General features: G+C 55.1%; 1 protein-coding gene across 1 annotated transcript in view; it reads right to left on the bottom strand.

Moving 5' to 3' along the window:
* PTPRE (protein tyrosine phosphatase receptor type E) overlaps positions 1 to 21089 on the bottom strand; it is a 152813-nt gene that overhangs the window by 30052 nt on the left and 101672 nt on the right. The window contains 4 exon segments of the mRNA XM_047701911.1: positions 4829 to 4965; positions 6674 to 6747; positions 7036 to 7135; positions 13135 to 13253. Coding sequence (XP_047557867.1) covers positions 4829 to 4965; positions 6674 to 6747; positions 7036 to 7135; positions 13135 to 13253 — 430 coding nt within the window.

Below are 21089 nucleotides of genomic sequence, written 5' to 3'. Positions count from 1 at the left end.
CCATGGGGCCCCTGCTTGCGACGCCATGTGCTCCTGGTCCAGCAGTGAGAGCTCAGAGGGGCCCCGTGGCAACTGCCGACCCCAGCCCCACCCGGGACCAGCACGAAGATCCCTAGGGGGCCTGTGTGCACCCTTGGTGTCCTAATCCCCCGGCCTCAGATGAGGACACGAATGGGACACTCGGACCCTGTAACTGATGTGCCGCTCAGTGGACGCGAACCCGGGCTCCCTGACTTCCATTCCTCGACCACTTGGGGCCCCTCCCATTCTGCTGGCTGGGGCCGTGCTCCTGCATTTGGGGGCTGCTGGGCCATGCTGTGCACTCAGATGAGCCCCTTTGCAGTGCACAGAGGGTAAGAGTCTTTTGAACCCCCACATCATGCCTTTCAACATTACCCTAAACATTGACCGGACCGGGAACCCCAGCAATTCAAGCACTAAGTGAGTCTCTGCAGCATCTTTGGAGTGTCGGGCCCCGCAGGAGGAGCTGCATCAGGGGCCCCGGCTGTCACAAGTGATCCTGAGATGACACGAGTGTCACCTCTATTTTACAGATGAGGAAACCCACCCCCACAGCTGCGGCAGATGCAGCTGGAATGCCCTGGCTTGCAAGGGGCAGACAGGGGGTCGGGGTCTGCTGTCTGGCCTGGAGCGGGCAGAGGCCACGAGGAGGGTGCTTCCTTCTTCAAGTATAAAGTCCCAAGGGCATGGGGGCAGGGCTCACAGTGCAGCCCAGACTCTAGGCTTGCTCACCCCGTGAGTCGGGAGGGGCGAACTTGCCACACACAGGTGGCCAGAGCATCCCTCTCCCGGATTACAGGGCTTTTCCATCCCTGACTCAGCCCCCGCCAGCCAGTGTCATCTTTTCCCCGTTTTGGGGTCACCACACTGGCTGGCCATGGGCAGAGGACCTGCCAGGGCCGGTGTGGAGGCCAGCCTGGGGGGGGCAGGTGGTGGGGGGTGGTTGGGACCGGCACCTGCTCTGCCTAGAGTTTCCGATTCTTATCAAAGCTGTCTTGACACTGACTTCCTGGACCCGCCCTGGACAGGGAATTGGTGATAACGTTCTACGACTTCTCATTGTCTACACCTGAAAGCTGTTTTTGACCTCAGCCCTGAAAATAAAAATGAGGTATATTACTATGATGTCACGTGTTCGGCAAAACCCGTGCGATGGATGACGCAGGAACCCCAGCTCTGGACTTGAGAGCATGACAACACGTCAGCATGAGTCACCGTTTGGAACGCACGGAGCGCACGGAGACAAAAACAGCCAGAGGAACCCGTGTGCAGGGAGGGCGGGCGCGTGGGGACCCTCTACCCCCGCACGAGTTTTCTGTAAGCCTAAAACCGCTCTACAAATCAAAGTCTATACAAATAATACATTAAAAGACAGAGAAAAAGAGGACCCGGGATGCCTCCCTCTTCCTTGGAAGGTGAACGGCTACAGCATGGTGGGTAGAGAGGCCGGAGGGGTCTCGGTGGCGAGCGTGGACCCAGCCCTGTCACCCCTCCCCACCACAGGGACCTGAGACCCGGAATACAGAGCTGGGGTGGCGACACTGGCTTCGTGGGCGGCGCAGAGGGGCACCTGGCGTGAGAGGCCCAGTGCTCTGCGTAGGGAACACGTCTCCGTAGCCCAGCACACAGAGTAACAGCCGCAAGGGGCTGGCCCATCCCTTTCTCCTGCTGTCCCTGTGCCCATGGACCCCTTACTCCGAGCTGCTCATATGGCACAGGGGAAGCGGGACAGCACCCGGGGGAGGGCTCCACCGTAACTGGGTCACCCCTGCGGTGCCGGGCATGAGCCGCGCGTGTGCTAATTGGTCACCAAATACCATGACTGATCGTCCAGTTACATACAGTGGCCGAAGGAGGTTTGTTTGTTTGCTCCCTCAAGGTGAGATTTCATGTCCATGAACACACGGGAAGAACTCCAGGTCCCACCCCTTCCCCTTCCTCCATGCTTAGCATTTGGGGAAGTGGGGAGAAGGGCAGAGAGGTGCGAGGTGGGAGCTGTTCCAGCAAGCTCTGGGGGACAGGTCTGGTTTGCATGCCCTGTCGGGCCCTCTCCTAGCGGCCCCGCCCCTGTGCCTTTCCACAGTGGTAATGACAGGCTGCATCCGGGCCTTGGCCTGGGCTAGCCTGCTGGTCTGAAACTGGGAAGATTCTGTCCGGGGAAGTGGGCTATTCTGGGTCTGAATGGCACTCCCGTGATGGGGTGTAATTGGGAGCCTGGAACAGGTTTCCCTGGGAGAGCTCTTGCGCGTGGAGGGGTGGAGACTGAGGTTAGGTGTTCCCAGGAGGGGTCCTAGGAAGCATGGCAGCCCCAGCCCCCTCGTGCAGACACGCGGCTAAGCTAGGCCCACGACTACTTCTCTTACACATTAGGACACTCCAGGGGATGTCCTGTGGCAGGCAGCATCCTTATTTTATAGGTGAGTAAACTGAGGTAAGCAGAGGTTAAGTGATGGCCCAAAGCCCTCCAGGCTGTTAAGAGAAGAGCTGGGCCAGGAATCCGGGCAGGCCAAAGCCAGCGTCCCCTCCCTGGCAGCTCCACCGAGCTGACCCCCGTGCCAAACGCTTTCAGTCCACTGAAGCTCTGGGTCGGCAAATAAACACATCCAAACTCGTCTGGATGGACGACTCTGAGACTCGTCTGTCCCTTCCACAGTTTCTGGGACTGGAACTCAGGACAGCGGGCGCCAAGGGGGGAGATGAGATGCAGTTGTCCAGCTCAAGTGTGGAGCTAGACCTGGGCTGGTCCTGGCAGGCTCCTGGGCCCTGACAAGGGGGAACCCACATAAACGTGGCTGAGGACCCAGCGGCTCCCACTCGTGAGAGGAGCAAACGGGTCCAGAGAGTACCGGCAGCTCTCCCCAGGTCCCCCAGCGCCAGGCCCAGGCCCTCCTCCCCTTTGCTTATCTGCCCACCCTGCCCTGCACAGAGGCCTCCAGGGGGCCACGGGGAAGCCACTCAGTGGGAGGGGTGGGGCAGGGCGAGAAGGGTAAGGCACCCAATTTAAAGTGGTGCCCCCCAAACTGCCCCCAGAATCAAGTAAAATAAAATTCCAATGCCTTTGAATATTTAATTTCTTTCTAAAGTCAAAATCAAAGCCAAAAAAAAAAATTGTTGATGACCCATTCATGAAACTTTTATATACTGTCAGGATGGGTAACTGCGGAGACAGGCCACGTCGGAGAAACCTGTCAGCATGGCCTCGTCTTTATTCTCAATTGCGCTACTTCGCTCAGCATGGATCGTTCACGCTGATTTTGACATATTTGCTTGTTGCCTTAAATTTTATTTTCCCGAGGAATGGAGGTTTCTTTGTACCTGGGGCAACCTGCCTGACCCTATTTCTGGCCCTGCTCCGTCGGAGTGGCCCTCACTCCTCCCTGAGACGGCAGCAAAGCCCGCTGCTTCTGACCACGGCTTCCTGCTGGCCCGGCCGCCCCCCCCACCGCGTGCAGAAACCCCAGTGCCAGGGCAACTGGGACCAGGCAGGAGGGGCAAAGTCTGCTGCAAACCTGGAGAGTTTGGACATGGGGAATTCACTTCGCTCATGCGGCTGACAGATTGCAAAACAATATGGCTTAGAGTTGTCTTTCAATATGACCTAATTTCTCAAAAAAAAGTGTGGGGGGGATACATTTGGAAACAATTAAAAGGAAGCAGGATAAAGGCGGACAAGGTGTGGGTTAAAAAACAAGCCAAGTGCAGGTGAAATGCTTTGTCACCTCTCATACCCTCACCGGACGCTTCCTTGTGAAACGTCCCCTGGGCTGAAGCAGTGTCATCTTTGGGTAAAATGACCGCACAACGCTTTGCTCTTTACGAAGCCCGCTGTCGGAGCCTCGCAGGGAGCCGTGAGGTTCCTAAGATGGGCCCCTCTGCTCCCAAGGCGCACCCCCACGGTGGAGGCCAGCGGAGCAGGTGCAGCGGACCCACGGGCCACAGCCGGTCCGCTCGGCCCCTCGTCCTGCGACCTCCACGCTCGGCACACGGCTGTGCACGAAACCAGGAAAATGCATAAAACGAAACTCAAAACACGGTCAAGGATCGACTGTGAGCGGCTTCTTGCCGGTGTCTGTCTTACCTGCCGGAACCCCCACACCCCACCCCTTGTCTCTCCAACACATTCAGGAGTCACAGGCATTGACTGTAACGCGAGCAGCACAGAGGACCATGGTGAACACACGTCCGCAGTCTTGTTGAGTCAGGAGAATCGGTTTGCTACCATGGGGACTGTCCTGACGGGCGTCACTGAGGTCACCGAGAAGGTCACAGTAGCCGAATGAAGGCAAGGGTTTGGAGCAGACCTCAAACCGAAGGGCTCTCAGAGGCAGAGTTCACGGCCCCCCAGGGAGACCCACGGCTGCTTAATTCATGCTCTGAGCTGGGTCAAAAGAGGCCCATTTCCTTTGCCAGCGAGACGCGTAAGCTCTTCGAAGCCCATGAAAGGTGGGGTGGGGCTCCCCGCTTTCAACACGGAACTGTCCCTCCGCCGCCTGCTCAGGCCCTGGTCCTCCATGTTCACAAGACTCCCGAGTCTCCGTCATGCGGGACTTTAGGATCCGGCAGCCCGAGTGTTAGCGCCGGAAGGAGCCTTCGGGAACATCTCCCTCAAGAGTCCCATCTTAGGAAGGAGCAACAAGGGCGGGGAGGCGTCCTGTGGCAAAAATCAGGTCTCCAGGAACCCGCTTCGGGAACAGGGTCGTGACTGATGCAAGAGTTCCCGTCTTCCGGCGATGGGTCCTGAAATACGGTACCACCTGCCCGCGTATTCGACCCCAGGGCAAGAAGACAGAGGACCCTCCCCACTCACATTGAACTCCTCCCGAAAGCGTTTGCAGTCATCTGCGGAGCGGACTCGGATCTCCTCCTCCAGGTGCGCCACGGGGATGGGAAAGTACTTCTTGGGCCCGGAGGGGGACCTGCTGAGAAGCATCACTCTTTGTTGCTCTGTGGGACCAAAAGAAACATGGGGGCCACTGAGCCACATTCCCGAACAGCTGGCTCCTCAACCAGATGGACTGATAGCATTCCTGGAGGACAGACACAGCTGTGTGTGTTTTGGGGGGGGGGGGGGGCTCACTGCTCTTAGATCAGGTAGCCCGGGCTGCCGGGGAGGGGGTCTGAGCACCTGAGTGCGGAGACCTGTCCCCTGTGATACACCCACGCCAGTTACAAATAGAGGCGTTCCTCAGGGTGGGGGGTGGTGACCAGCTCCCACCCGCCACAGGCGCCTTATTTCAGTCCCCTAACCTCAGCTTCTTCTGCAAAGGATTTGGGCAGTTTGCCCATCAGCTCAATTTTCCAGGATTGAAATAAGGAGGATGATTATATTAATAAACTAGCAAGAATCATTTTGGTTTGAACTGGGAAGAGACCAGGAATCGGTTAGGATATGAGTCTCCATCAGCCTCGCCTTCTTTGTGACACACACGGTCCTGGATGCGGACAGCCCGTAAGCTCGGGGAGAAACAAGGCAAACACTGCCCTTGCTCGGCAGTGAGCGCGCAGGGAGGCACTGGGGAGGGCTGGCTGCAGGGCAGTTCCTGGACAAACTCCTTCCATCAACTCAGAGTGAGACAAACGGAGAAATCCCTGGCATGTGCTTCCCTCCCCGGAAAATGCGCCGATGCTCTCGACAGGGTTAACATGGAGCCTTTGCTGTCATGCCTGCAGAGGGCCTGTCCCCACCTGCAGCGCCGTTCTGCCTCCCAGCCAAGAACTCCTCCCCAGGCTCATTCCTCGGAGAGAAGATGCGTCAGAAGGAGTCTGGCGGGGGCCTCCGGGGCTCACCAGCCACACCTTCTTCCCTCCCATTCAGGCTGCTCAAAGGTGCTGGGCGGGGAGACGGGGCAGGAAGGGGGCCCCTGGAGGCCACGCTAGCACCTAACAAGGTACGCCCGGCCCCAAGCCTGAGAAACTGCCCTCGAGCCCCTCCCGAGTCCGTCCCTGCTGCCACTCCTGCCACCGCGTCTGAAGTCTGAGAGCGTGTTTGTTCCCTCCTAGCATGGAACAAGCCGGCAGCGCGCGACCAGAGGAAGTGACAGCCACTGGTGTGAACCAATACTTTTGAAAGCTTTTGCCTCAGACAACTTTCCCGGCCATCTGGATGTGTGGGGGGCAAAGAAACAACGTGCCTTGTAAGTTGCATTAACGCTTTCTGAACTGGACTCAGAGCGGAGAAAGAAAGGTCTGGAAGGCCCCCCACGACAGCAACCATGCCCGCTACACACACACACACATCGGCTCCCTTTTTGCATCGCGACCCGAAAACACTGCAAATTTCAGGGAAACCCTTCAGAGCGCTTTAGAGTAAGAACCAGGCCATCTCGTTCTAGAAGGGCTATGAGGGCTTACTGAAAAACGTTACATGTCAAAACCCTGTAAAAAACGACAGGATGTGAACAGCGTTTCCAACAGAGCCACAAACTGAAAGCAAGTGTCTGTTTCCCACCAGAGAGAAATGGAGAAAAGTCTTGAAATGGTAAAATTCTACCATCGTAAAGGCTAGTGTCAAACCAGGGAGAGCGAGACGGGAGTCTCGAAGCTGAGGGAGTTTAACATTTAAAACAAAAGGCAGACAAGGGCCCCCGGTGAGGTCAGAAAGAGCGCAACACCCACCGCAGCCCCCGCCCCCCACCCCCCCTCCCCGCAGTACCTTGTTCTTCCAGGATCCCGTTGGGCATCTTCTTGTCATTGGCGCTGACCACGGCTTTCCTCTGCTTCCTGAACCTTGGAGACACAGACCGGTTAGCTCCGGGCCCGGGGGCATTTCCCAGACCACAGGGACCTTGCACGGCGATACCCACCAGGTGAGCCGGGAGAAGCTCTTCCTGCTGCTCATGGCTGGGCCGAGCCACCCTGGCCTCCGGTCCCCAGCCCCGCGGGTCCCCAGCCCCTCCCGTCACCAGCCCCGCCACCCTCTGTCTGGGCCCACACCCGCCCTGCAGCCTCGAGCAGCTCATTTCCTCTTCAGAGCTGGTCAGGGCAAGTCCGCCCGCGCCCCGGGGACACTCCTACCTGAAGAAGTAGGCGGCGAGGAGCAGGAGGAGGACGAGCAGCATCAGAGGTAACAGAAGCCAGGCCAGCAGCGGCTGCGGTGCGCCCCGGGCAGGAGGGCCTGCGGGCGGAGCCGGGCCCCATCGTAATGGGAGACCCCAGGCAAGGACTCAGATAACAGGGAAAGTGGGGTTTGGGCAAGGAAAGATCCCCAACACTAGGCTGCATTTTACAGTTTGCAAATCTGTTGCCCCTCTGTCCCATTCAAACTTCTTCCCTGATACCAGAACCTTCTTCAGCTCTTCTTGGACCCCAGCACCACATTTGAGAGTCTGCAAAGCCCGCCACCGGCCCCATCCGCCGCGCTCCCCATTGAAGAGATGAGTGGTTTTGATCCACGCAAGGGAGCTTGAACTGAGGCCCTGGTGGCTTTGTCCCAGACTCCCCGACTCCCAGAGGGGCAGTGAAGGCACAGTGGGGAGCCCCTGACCCTCAAGTAACCTGTTCCCCCACGTTCCTGGGGCACCTGTCTCTCCCCATTGTGGGGAATAGAGGACGGTGGGGGATGAGTTGCCCGCTGTTCTGTTCTGAGGACAGCGTGGGGAGCTCCCAGGGCCTCGGGCAGGAGCTCAGGGCACGGGGTGCAGCCTGGGCCTTGGGTCAGGTGGTCTGTGGCCAGGCCACGATCATGTCTTCTGGAGCTTCAAGCTCCCAGTCCTACTGGTCCAGGCTGACTTTCCTCATTCAGAAGGTCGCATGTCCTCAGGCCAAAAGCAGCTGCCTTGTGGCTCCCTGGGACCGGCCCAGTGAACCCCGATTCTGAGGGGCTCTGGTGGCCTCGCTCCCACCCCTCCCCCTGAAGTTCTGCCTGAGCCCCTGCCACCCCAGACTGCCGTGCTGCCCTCTCCTCATCAAAATGGACTCGCTCCCAAGGAGCATATCAAATGCCTCTTCCTCCAGGAAGCCCACTTGGCTTTCTTCCTGTGGATCCCAAAGACTATAAGCACAGACCCCACTCTGCTGGAATGAACTAGCCCTGGCAGGTGACTGCCTTCCCTCAGATTCAGTGGAAGCCCCTCAAAGGCAACAACTCAGCTTCCTTGGCTCAGAATTCCCAGAAGCACCAAGCACAGCCTTGAGCCCAGTGGGGGCACCGCAGGCCTTCAGCCTCCCTCTCCCACACCCCAGTGCTGGTGTATTCTAAAGGTCTTACGGTGCATCTCATGTCCCAGGTGTTAAGCAACCTCCCCCAGGGCCTCATGCTGACTCCCGTCCCTGTAAGCGGCTAACGCAGGTATTTCTAATAAATGACAGCATGTCAATGACTCGAGTGACCAGCTGATGCAGAAGCACCCTGGGGGGCAGTGGGTCTGTGAGGAGAAGGGGGCCAACTGACAAGACACCCTCCTTCCAGGCTGAGCCAATGTCTCTCCCCTCTGATTAGCAACCTCACCAGCCAAGCGAGAGGGCAAAGCCAGGGTGACCCAGGCTGAGCCGCTAAGAGCCCTGAGTCCTCTCCTCTTCCCCGCCCCCTCCACTGCAGAGCTCCCCAGGGAGCAGATCTGGCCTGAGGCTCCCACACTTCCACATCCAGTGAGTACCCTCCCTGCTCTGCTCGGCACTGGCGCCTACTCAAGTACAGTCTGATGGGGGAGATGCCTGACACCACGGGGCAGAGCTGGGCCCAGCCCCACACCCCAGACAGGGCTCTATCCCTGCCCTGCCAAATGCAACCACAGAGTGTGGGTGGGTGCCCTTCTCCTCCCCCAACTTCTGCATTTGCCCAGAGGTCAGGCTGCCCCAGCTCAGCTCCCATCTTGGCAGTGACTGCCTGGCTAGCTCGCCCGTCTGAGGACTGTGGGGACCTGGCCTGACCTGGAGGTCTGAAGGGCGCCTGGACCACAGACAGACCATCCCTAGGGTCAGGAGGCTCCAGGGTCTGGCCTCCAGGCTCAGGCTGCCTCCAGTAAAGGCTACGGTTACAGAGGTGGATGTCTCCACAGCACACCCTTGAGGACCCAGGCAGAACGACCCACAGATCCGGCGTGGGGCTGTGTGCAAGGCAGAATCTGCAGATCACAAGGACCCATGTCAGCAGCTGCCTCTTTCTGGAAGGCAGAGATCTGGCAGGAACCCTCAGGAGCTGGAGGGCCTGACGGGGCCTGGAGAACTGAGTGCCCCCCCGCCCCACTCTCCAGTTCCTCCAGCTTGCCAAAAGAAGAAATTCATATTTTCATGTAAAAAATGATCTGATTTTTAAATATAGATAAGTAATGCAAGCTAAATGCAGTTTTTGAAAAATACTACGGTCTAGAAAAAAAGCCTCTACGGGCCGTGTCCCCTGTGCCAAGTGAAATGTGCAAAAAACAAAAAGAAACGGATGACATTGGCTATCGGCCAGCTCTGTGACTCGCCTTCCTTGTTGGGCCGTCTGTCCTGGGAAGCGTCTGCGCCAGCACACACACGCCTGCTTGGACATCCACTTTCTGAATAACCTGAGATTTCAATGGACACTTAGGTTGTTTCCAACTCTTTGGCTTTATCTTTATCTTTATCTCAGTTTATCTTGAAAGTGCTTCTGTAGAAGGCTCCGGAAGGGGACCCTGTGCCTCTGTGTGCGCACACAGTGCATTGTAGTAGAAACTGCTCGAAAGCCCCCTGCAGCATGTCCAGCTTCCACGCTCACCTCGACTGGGTGATGGAGTGATTTCTCCCAGCTATGAGCAATCCTCTTAATTTTTGTCAGTCTGATAAGTAAAATAATCTGCATTTCCCTACCTTCTATAGAGTTAAACATCACCTCATGATCAATAAAACATCATCAATTCGATATTTGCATTTGGCTCGGTCACAACCTCCACCGTTTTCCTGTTTTCTATTTCTTATTAATTTTTTAGGAACCCTTCCTGTAACAAGGACAGCAACATTTTATTACACTGTGAATCTTCACCCTCAACTCCTGTGTAAAGGAATGTCTCTTGATGATTATTTAAAACATTCTGTACGATGAACAAAAGAGATGATTTCTGGTTAACTGGTACACCAGGGCGGTGCGCTGGGATTATCCCAAATAATCCTTCTTTCGGGGAACAAAGTTGCAAAGGGCACCTTCACACAGTCAGGCTCCCCCCCCCCCACCCTGGGATTCTAGGTCAGGGGAGCCTGTCCACGTGGTAACACCGAGACCTTGAAGTGGGACCACTGCCGATTTCCCTCCTGGTTGTGTGACCAGCAGCCACCGCCCCGCCCAGAAGGCCCCCAGCAGAAGCAGCACAGAGCTGAGTGTCACATCCGTTCTGATGGGCATGAGATCTCACCACAGTCCCCCTCCCTGAAAGGAGCCCCCAACGCCCACAGACATCTCATGAGCCAATCATTTCACTTTCAAGTGAACTGAGGAGGCCGAGGGGTGAGGCTGAGTCATCCCGCCCAACAGATGTCCTCTCTGGAGCGCCCACACAGCCTCACGTCGCTTCTCCGCTTTGGGCCAACGACGTTCTGCCTGGTAGATCTGTTGCTGTTGTTGTAAGCGCTGCTGCAGGTGGTGTCCGGCCTCGGGCCAGCAGCAGCCGGCTCCTCTCTGCGGGCTGCAGGGACACACTGTCCTCGGGGCGGGTCTGGACGGTCCGGGCTGGGGAACAGTGCCAGCGACCCCTGCGCCCCGGCTCCCGGAGACCAGCTGGCAGTGATGTGGGATGACAAATGCAGTTTCCATGTGCTGGGAGCATCTGTCTTTCCTTTCATGTGGCTCTAGATTTCTCTGGCTTTCCGTGCAAGGACCATGCTATGTTTGCCACCCCCTGCTGGGGGTGGGCATTAGAGACTGAGCCCCACCTCTCCCTCCTCTTGGGGACTAAGGATGCATTTGTAGGATGTGTGTGGGGTTAGAAAATCATGCAAAGCTCCTGAGCTGGATGGGTGTTGAACCCTTGACAACAGCCCAAATGGCACCACTTCCAGTCACCTCGCCCAGGCTTTCTCTTCCAGAGGGATGTTGAACATTTTTGTTTCCCCAAGGCCTTGTGATAAGCATTTCTTGTGTGTGTGTCAACTTAGTTGGGTCACGAGCTGCCAGATACTTGATCAAACATTGTCCTGGGTGTTTCTGGCAGGGGGGTGCTTTTCAGATGAGAGTCAGCATTTAAAATTCGTGTCTCAGGAAGAAAAAAAAGATCACGGCCCCTCCCCCCATTGCAGGTGGGCCTCATCCAATCAGTTGAAGGCCCACATAGAATAAAAGTGCCAGGCGTTCTGTGAGTAACAGGGAATTCTTTCTGCCTGATTGCCTTCCAACTGGGACATCACTCTCTCTGGTTCTGTAGCCACTTGCCAGCCTTCAGACTCAAACTAGGACACTGGCTCTGTGTATTTTGGACTTGACAACATCCACAATTGTGTGACCCAATTCCTTATAATAAATATAACTACAGATACAGACACAGGTGCAGATATAAATGAAAATATAAATATTTATCTATGGATTCTGTGTCTCTGGAGAACACTAACCAATTCACCAAGTAATACCGTATCAGAGAAGTCCTTGAGTTTTGTGTCTGGGAGTCTCAGGAATGGAGAGGGAAGGGGGCACGGAGAAGGCATATGGGGACTGGCAAGAGGCTCTGAGGCACCCTTGGGGGAATAGGTCTTACTGGTTACAGATTCCTACTACCCTGGCCACGGGCCGGAGCTGGCAACCAGATGGGCCTCCGTCTACCAGGGAGGTGTGGCCCAGGGACCCCGTGTCCAGTCCTTGGGGACCCTGAAAACACCAGCTGGGCCTCTGTGTTGGGCAAACATCCAAGGAGGAGAGATCAAGGGACACTGAAGAGCCAATGTCTGGGCCGTCAGAGATTGGCCGGGGGACAGACAGGCCTCCTCGGACGGGGTCTCCTGCCAAGCGCAGCAGCAGCCCCATGGATGAGCTCCTGAACCCCGGCTGGTTGTCACCTTAATCTGCACTGCTGAGTAGCGGGCACTATTACGACCTCCGTCTCACAGACAGGGACACTGAGGCACAAAGAGGTTCAGGGTCTTACTCCAGATCACTCGGCCAATGAACGGCCAGCAGAGCTAGAACTGAACTCAGGCCACGTGTCTCGAGAGCCTTCGCTCTCACTGCCACTCCTCCTCCCGCCGCCGCCTCCTTTAACCTTTGCACGGCATGTATCTTATTTCATTGATGTAAAATTTACATACTGCACACTCACCTGTTTTAAGCCTACGATTCAGTGATTTTCAGCTAATTCACAGATTTTTTTTCAGCATTCCAGAACATTCCCATCCACCTCTCGGCCACCTGGGGTCACTTGGTGTTTGCCCCCCAATCCTGGCCCAGCACTCCTGTCCCTTCTCTGGCATCAGCTTCTCTATTCCGGGCATCTCCCTTCAATGGAGCCACACAACATGGGGTCTGGTGTCTGGCTTCTTCCACTGAGAGGGTTTCTGGGGTTCACCCATGTCTGTTCACTCTTTCCTACCCCTACTTTCAAAATATGGAAAAGGCAGGAGAACAGAGCAATGAACCCCTGTGTGTCTGCCACCCACCTTTCTGATCAGGACTAGAAGGCTCTGTTGTTCCAGCCCCCCCCACCACCTGCTCCCCATTTGCTCTTTCTCGAGTCACTCCTGGACCTCACAAGGACGTCAACATGCCTCTCTAAAATGTAAGGGCTCTTGTTCCAAAAGTATAATCTAACCACTATACCAGTATCTTGCCCAAGAATATTAATGCTAACTTCTCAACTGCAGCAATGGTCATGTCAGTGGGTCAGTATCCCCTGCGGACTCATCATTGTTCCTTCAGGCTTGTTTCAATCAGATCCCCAGGAGTGGGGTTCAGGAACAGTCACTGTTGCTCTCTCGCCTCCCACCGGAGCTGACACCAACCATCAGCACAGGGTCGTGTTTGCTGCCCCCGGACCGTAATTTGTTCTGCTCCAATTCCGCACAACTGGCCTGTACGGCCAGCTGGTGTGGACAGGAGTGACGCGAGAGATGCTCTGCTCGCTGAGGAAGTCAGCTGCACCCTGCGTCTCCTCCCTCAGCCATGTCATCCCAGTCCGAGAGCCTACCTGGAGGGGCAGGGGAGGGCCAAGGAGGAGCATGCGGCAGGGGTCTCACCTGAGGTCGTCGAGGTCCAGTTGCTGACCGCCGCGGTGGTCTCGTTGCCCTTGAGAGCCCTGGCGAGCGGCAAGCTAACACCGGCCAGCAGGAGCGGACAGAAGGGCTCCATGGCAAATCTGCAGGAAGCAGGGACAGCCTCAGAGGTGCCCCCCACCCGTCTTGGGTGGCCAGGCCCCCTGCTGAGAAGGGCCACTCATGGAGGACAGGGCGGACTGGGGACAGGATGCCGGTGGGCGTGCTCTGGAGCACTGGGTTGGGAGGCGGGTCTGGGGACACTCCCAGCGCGGTTTACTCCTGCACTAGGGAAGTGATCTCACCTTGGGAGGAGAAAAGTTAGCAACTCCAAGAGCTATTCCCACATTAGAAAAGCACTTGCTGTTCAGGTTAATTTTCTTTCTTTTTACTTTTTAAAAGATTTTATTCACCCATTTGTTTATATCCAGACAGAGAGACAGAGAGGCAGGGGGAGCAGCAGAGGGAGCAGGGAGCCCGATGCAGGACTCGATCCTAGGACCCTGGGATCATCACCTGAGCTGAAGGCAGACACTTAACAACTGAGCCACCCAGGTGCCCCAATTCCCTTTCTTGTGTGTTTGTCTGGTTTTGCAGGGAGAGGGGAAGTGAACAAGGATGTGGAGGTGTCCAGGGAGGGTAAAGTCTGAAAATACCAGATCAGTGATTCTGAAAGGCCGCTTCACGGAGCCTCAGCGAGGCCCTTTACCCACAGCTTCTGGATTGCCACATGGAATGATCTGTTCAATATTTCGGGTACATTCTACGGTGTCTGCTGTGACATGGGTGTAGCATTTCTATTCTGCATCACGACAGCCAAGAGAAGAGCACCCCCTTGGGAAGAACTGCGGGCTTGGGAGTCAGGTTCACTGGCAGGTGGTCATAGGGGTGGGGGGGCTTGGAAGCGAGGAGGCCCCCCTGCACAGAGCCCACCTCTGCTGTCCCCCTGGCCACAACCACAACCCGTACCCCTGACCCTTATTCTGAGTGCAGGTCTTTCCCACACTCTGGAGCCTGATGGAGCCTCCAAAGGCCAGCCCGTCCCCCCGGGCCTGAGATGTTAACAGTGAGAATGGGGATGGGCCGGCCCGCCTGGTCAGTGTTCCTTTGAGCCCTGTACTTCTGCCGCCCTCCTGAACTTCACGCGTGCCTCCAGGAACACGGCCTTGCCTCCCGTCTGAGCCCCCAGGTGAGGCAGAGGAAAGACCCCTCGTCCGCCAGGAGGGGCCACCATCATTTCCTTTCTGATGGAGTCATGTGGGCACGCTGGGGACGGAGGTCAGTCTTTATTGGGTGGGTGGCTAATGCGATGAGGTTCAACACAGGAAAATGTTCTTTTACCCAGACCTGTAAGGCCCACCTCAGATCCCCACTTGGTGCCCCATTTTTCCAAAATAGCCTTGGATCCTGAGGAAATGTGGCATCGACCTCCTGGTGGTGGAGAGGGGGACTGGCCCCCAGAGAAGGGGCACGGCCATCGGAGCCGAGGGAGACCTGGCGGTGGTGATGGTGATGCGGTAGGTTGAGGGGTGGGCTCCCTCCTGGGCTCCCTCCCTCCCACACTCCCTATTCCACTCCACGGTCAGCCTGGTTGCCCATCCGCTCACACAGGACTTTCCTGCAAAAGCCTCGCTGACGCAGACAAATGGACCGAGGCCCAGAAACATCGTCCCTTGTAATTAGAGGAGACATCTGAACGAGAGCAAAAAATCGTTGTCATGTTTCAGCTGAAACGGAACCATTTTGAGCTGCAATTATCCCGGGACAGTGACAGCCACAATCCATCCTTTCACCTCCTTCTTCTTGTCCCTTTACCAAATACATTTTAGACTTTTAAAGTGAGCCACACACATACACACACGCACACGCACACACGCACACTACACGCACACATGCTTGTGTCCGGGGAGCACCTACCAGCACCGGGCCCTTCGTCTAGGCACTGCTCTCACGGTAACCCCCAGGACTGAGAAACTGACCCAACATCGGGGCAGAGGAGATGGAGGAGTCATGATTCGAACCCAGGACGGCCAGAGCCAAAAGCCCTCAAGCCCTGACAGGCAGCTGTGCACAGGCTGCATCAAACAGTCTGCTCCTGAACAACTTAATTACGTAATTACTTTATTACGTAATTGAATAAGCTGCAGAGTAATTGACTAGGAAGTACCCACTGGTTTAATCCAACTCAGAGACGCAGACTTCCTAGGCGAAGCGTATTTTCTTGTTACGTGCATTCATTCAAAACCTTCCTCTCCAAATGTCCCACAACCTAAGAGAACGCTGACATTTGTGAGCCAGACAAAGACCATCTCATCACCCTTCAGACCCCCCGGAATCCGCCGCATCTCCTGGGTCCACAGGTGATTTGGCCACTATGGCCAGGAGAGGGCACTAAACCTTGCTGAATTCAAGCCCCAGGAGTCCCCTAATTGCGGCATTGTATTTCCAGACGGGTGACAACGTTCCTGTCCCTGGCTCTTCACCCTCAAAGGGTTTGTGCAAGCTACCAATAAGCACAGACACGAGTCCACACAAAAGTAATCCTGGAAACAGTAGTTAAATCCATAGTGAATTTTAAGGATTTGTATTGAATCTACCAAAAGTGAAGTATTCTGGGCATTTCCATGCTGGGTCTCAGAACTGAGATTATTACAGTAGCCTGCAACAAAGCAGCTTTACTTTGACTCCTATGGAAAGCCAACCAGCTATCGGTTTGATTAGGATCGCCTTTTTACTCTGTTTGGCGCCTTTCTAACACTCATTCTTGGGCAAGCGCATAGCAGCTTCGCGGAGCTGGAAGGACGCGAGGCAAAGCAGCCGCACTGCTCTGGAGACGAGTGTCCACGGTGCCGAGCTAGAAGGGGACGAGGCGATGATTCAGTTCGCCCAGGACCGAGTCCAGAAGGCCCTTGAGTGTCATGTTCAAGAGTTTAATTTGGTGCTATGGTCTCCTTTTCCATCAACAACCTGTCTTATCAGGACCGCTTTAGTGCATGACAAAACGACGCTGATTCCTGGGCCCAACTCCAGATGCAAAGAATCCAAATATAGGGCAAGTGACAGGTTTTGTATGGACTGCGGCTGACAACCTCGGCTGTGAGCTGTCACTGGAGTTTCCAGAGGGAGTGCTGGGAGCCGGTCAGGAGCCACCACACACCCGGCATTAGGCTTTGCTGCCCCAGAACGGCTGGGGGCACGGGCATCCCCTGGGACCTTGCTAGGGAGGCAGCCTCTCAGGAACCACCGGACCCCCCACATTTTCACCAGACCCCTGCGTGCTTCCCATGCACATGCAATCTGACACACACCGGCTCTGCAGCAGAGAAAGGTCTGGACTAAGCCAGGACAATGGGAATGACAGGAAGGGAGGGATTTGAAAGGGGTGCAAAGGCAGAATCTGTAGGAACGGTGTTCACCTGGACGTGGTGATGAGTAAGGGCATCAGAGGTACTGGGATTTCCATCTTGGGGAATCCCAGGGGATCACTCATTAGCTGACATCGGGGGGATGGGGTCCCCGGTTTAGGGATAGAGAAGATTTGGGCTCGGTATAAAACAATAATACAAGCTCCAATTTACTGAGCTCCTTTAAAGTGTGACAAGCCGTCTGAGGCTCCGTGGTAAGCTACCTCCCCAGTCCTCACGGCCATCCTATGACGAACATCCTGCTGTCCTCAGAGGTGGCCTGCTGCATCTTGGGGTTCTGGAGCATTCTAGTGGAGAGTGCCAACAGGAATCACACTCAGGGCCTAGGGCTCGGCTGGAGCTGGTGCTGAAGACTCAGGGGAGGCTGGTGCAGGGAGAGACCCCAAGGCAGGGCAGGGACTCTCCTCACCCCTGTCCACTCCCCCCAGCCCTTGCTCCCATGCTCTGCCCAGTGAGGCGCCCTTTCATCCGGGATACGCCGATTTGTTTGAACCCATCTGGGTGCTGCATCTCCCACCAAGACCTTGAGCCTCCCGAGGACGGGGCCATCTCCCGCCACATCCAAGCTGGCCTTCCCAGCTGATTGGGAACTGCCGGGTTTTGAGGGTGTGGAGCAGACCCCGAGCCGGTGTCTTTGGGGAGGGGCCGCCCGGCTGACCCCTCCTGTCCCAAGGGATGGAAAGGCGCGCTGGGTTTCTGGAGCAGAGCGTGCCAGACTGCCCCCCTGCAACTCAAGCCCAGCAGGTGTGGCAGAAACGCCGGGTTCTTCCGATCTCACAAAAGAGACTCAGCTCCTCCACAAAGGAACAGACATAAAGATTTGCTCCCGCTTTGAGCAGAGCCCCGGGGATGGACCACGTGCAATTTCTCATCCAAAACAGGACTCTTTTTTTTTTTTTTAAATATTTTATTTAGTTATTTGACAGACAGAGATCACAAGTAGGCAGAGAGGCAGGCAGAGAGAGAGGAGGAAGCAGGCTCCCCGCTGAGCAGAGAGCCTGATGCGGGGCTCGATCCCAAGACCCTGGGACCATGACCTGAGCCGAAGGCAGAGGCTTTAACCACTGAGCCACCCAGGCGCCCCCAAAACAGGACTCTTGAATGTGAACAAGAGCTGAAATAGTTTAAGTCATGCGCTTTCCCACAAGACTTCATTATTGGTCAGCAGTTGCTTTTACTAAAATGGGAACCCACTAAGTAGCTTTATTCAAAAACTATTTTTAAAAAATTAAAAAAGAAAAAAACAACCTTCCTAGAAAATAAAACTATCAGGGCACATTAAAGCACTATTTTTTAATAAAACAACCCCTTTTTAAATTGGTTATATGAAAATAAAATGAGGACACGAACAGAATACCTATTCGCAGTCCATATTCACCTGCTTCAATCAGTATCTTAGCCTTGTCTATTCTTAATATGTTTCACTTCTAATATATTTTACGATATCCTTCCTATTTAAACATTTTCGCAAAATCGTCTCAGAGTTTTCCAAATGAGTATCTTGTGATCTCTCGTTTCATTTGCTTTATCCCTTTTTGGCTTTTACAGGAAAAGATTATAATGTCTTCCTGTTCCCAACCTATGTTTTCAATAGTCGTAGTTCTACCGAAGTTTAAATCGTTGAGAGTTTTTTTGTTTCTCCCCCTTTTTTTTTGTGGTTGTATTTTTTTGCTGCTCTGTTGAATACTTTTATTCAACTAATTAAGAACAAAACACAACCAACACATAGGGCCTTGTTTACAGAAAAGTTCACCATCTCTGTAGGACACTTGGGTTGATTTACAGAGCAAGTTTTTGGAAGGCCCCAACACTCCATAATCTGGCGAGCAGAGAAGAGAACATGTACACTCCCAAGTTGAAGTATTTTTAAAAACTCAACATCAGCTTCATTATGTAAATGTGTAGTTCCGTTACTCAGTATGCGGAACTGTTGGTAAAATCTGACATCCATCCATGGCTTCTATTTTAACTGACAGAATATTTAGTTGGTGCGTGGGCACAATTAAAAATGATCTGTGCGTCTCCATCAGCTTTAAGTGTGATGCGTTGACCACAAACACTGAGCTCCGCGAACATGTCTGCATTTACGTTATCCCAGAAAATAGACAGCCACAGCGTCGGGGCGGAATTCTTCCATTGCATTTCCGGGGACATCAGCAATCACTCCAAGCGCTCACCTTTCACAGAAGAAGCCTCCCAATTATGGCTGGATTCCATGAAATGGATGAAAAACAGCAGAACCAGTCTTGGAATCATCTCCTTTCCTGTTGGAAACATCACGGCTTGAAAAGGACACGGACCTACAGCATCATTGGGCCGTTTGTGAAATGCACCTGCTCTCGGGAGCACAAGCAGCTGTGAGCCTCACCTCCTGTAAATGCTCAAGGAGAGCTGGACTGGATACTGAGCAGGGATCACTACAGACAGTCATTTGATCTAAATGAACGGTCGCGCTTCGCAGAGCTCCTGGAGAGCTCGATCCCAGAACCCTGAGATCATGACCTGAGCCGAAATCCAGAGGCTGCCGCTGACTGGCTGGGCCATCCAGGCGCCTCCGCATGCTTTCTCACTTTCTTTTCTAACCACGGCGCATCTTTGAAACGGAAGTGTTGGCCCCACCATGCTCGGGAAAGGTGGCGAAGCAGTGCAGAGCACAGGGGTTCCTCTTTCAGATGTGATTGCCCGTAAACAGAGGCAATCCCTGCCCGTGGCTCTCTTGCCCTCATACGAGACCATGGAGAAGCTGGGGGAGCTGAGCGGACGGGCCACCAAGCCCTTCCTGGACTCCTTCACCGCAGCTTTTCACAACTAAAATTCTCACTTTTAATTACAGTGAGATGAAAACTATGGAAGAAACGTGAAAATGGATAGGATGCAGGGACAAGAAGCAAAAACACCCGTGCGGGTCCCAGAGAGAGGTAACGACAGCCCCGGAGGGAACTGGGAAGGCACATGGACAGAACATGGTAGGGTGTCAGGAATGGAGCGTGAGCTCTCTGGGACCGCCATTGTCCGAGGCCAGTGTCATCAGTACGAGCTTCTGCTCTTCCTTCTCTCGCCAAAATACACCTTGGGGGTCACCCTATCTAATCTCCTCCGAAGGTTCACAGCTGAGCCACATAGAGAGCACAGTCACGCTCACATCTGACCAATGGCTTGCCACCCCTCCCCCATCTGACTCACAGCCACAGGTCCTCCATGTTCCCCAAAGGCCTGTTCACCCAACACTCAGAAGAGATGCATTTTATCAGAGGACCACCGGACTGACCCCTCGGGAAAGTCCATATGGAGACGGAAGCCCTTGCCCAAAGTCCCTGAGCAGGAAAACAAGACATAAGCCCCAACCGTCTACCCTTCGGACCCAGCAATAGTGGGGTAAAAGGTAATGATAAATGTTGGAACCGCACAGCCCCTTCCCCACCTGTCCCCAGGAACAGGCACCCAGCACAGAGGGTCACCGCCTCCACTGACCCTCCCCTTGGCAGTATGGATGATGGCAGAGACATTGGCCAACTCCGGGGGTAGGGCAGCCCCCTCTCTGGGTGAGCCCTGGGCCATGCTTCCGCCACCCACCTTGGGTGATGCAGGGGGACTAGACTTGCGTGGCTGGGTATACAGCAGATTTTTGATTTTAAAGAAACAAGTGGAACTGTAGACTTCAAGTATCTGCGGGTTTATTTGCTCATTCGTTCATTCGGCGATATTTAGGAGACCTGACTGTTCGCCAAGAGACACGTGAACAAGACAAGCACCACCCTTGTTCCCCCAGAGCTTGCGTCCCGCCCGGAGAGATGAAAGTATCGGTCACCGTATAGCCGACCCACCACTGCCCGAGCTGGAGGCAGGACAAGCCAGTCCAGAGGGGTCGCAAGGCTGCCTGGGTGAAGAGGTCTCTTCTCAAGGCAGTGGCCGACCGGTCCAGGGGAGAGGAAGAGGGAGAGGGAGGGGCAGCTAGAGCTGGGGGGCTCTGGGGGGAACACTGCGGCTCCAGGAAGCCCCGGAGCCTACACATGGGCCCAGAGATGCCTAGTGTCTCCTGGCAGGGCTGATGATGGCAGTGTTTAAGGGTGGGGGCAGGGGAGAGAAGCTTCCCAGCAGGACTGCTCTGAAGCAGAAGCTAATGACACTGGGCAGAATTCTCCAGGCCCTAGGGCTTCTGGGGGCAGGAGCAGCTCTCAGGCCCGTCCATCTGGCACCGCGGAGACGCCCGATGAACATTCTTGAAGGAAATAGGTCATCAGGGGCTTTCACTGCCGATTTCTCTCCATCTCATCAGCCCATGTCAGGTTTCAAAGAGCCTGGGCCTCCGAGGCTGAAGGCCCAGCTGGGCTCAGTGTCTCTCTGACTCTGTCTCTGTCATCCTTGCTTCCCTCCTCCTCTCCTCTCCTCTCCTTAAGCCAATGAGAGCCTTTGCCAGAACACGTCCCCTCTCTGACCTTGTTTTCCGATTAGCAAAACAGAAGGACCCAGGGACAGTCAACCCGAGTCACCAGACTGAGCTGTTACAACCAATCG

This window comes from Lutra lutra, chromosome 14, assembly GCF_902655055.1.
Source record: "Lutra lutra chromosome 14, mLutLut1.2, whole genome shotgun sequence".
NCBI classification, from domain to species: Eukaryota; Metazoa; Chordata; class Mammalia; order Carnivora; family Mustelidae; genus Lutra; species Lutra lutra.
This window is presented reverse-complemented; position numbering and strand designations above follow the sequence as displayed.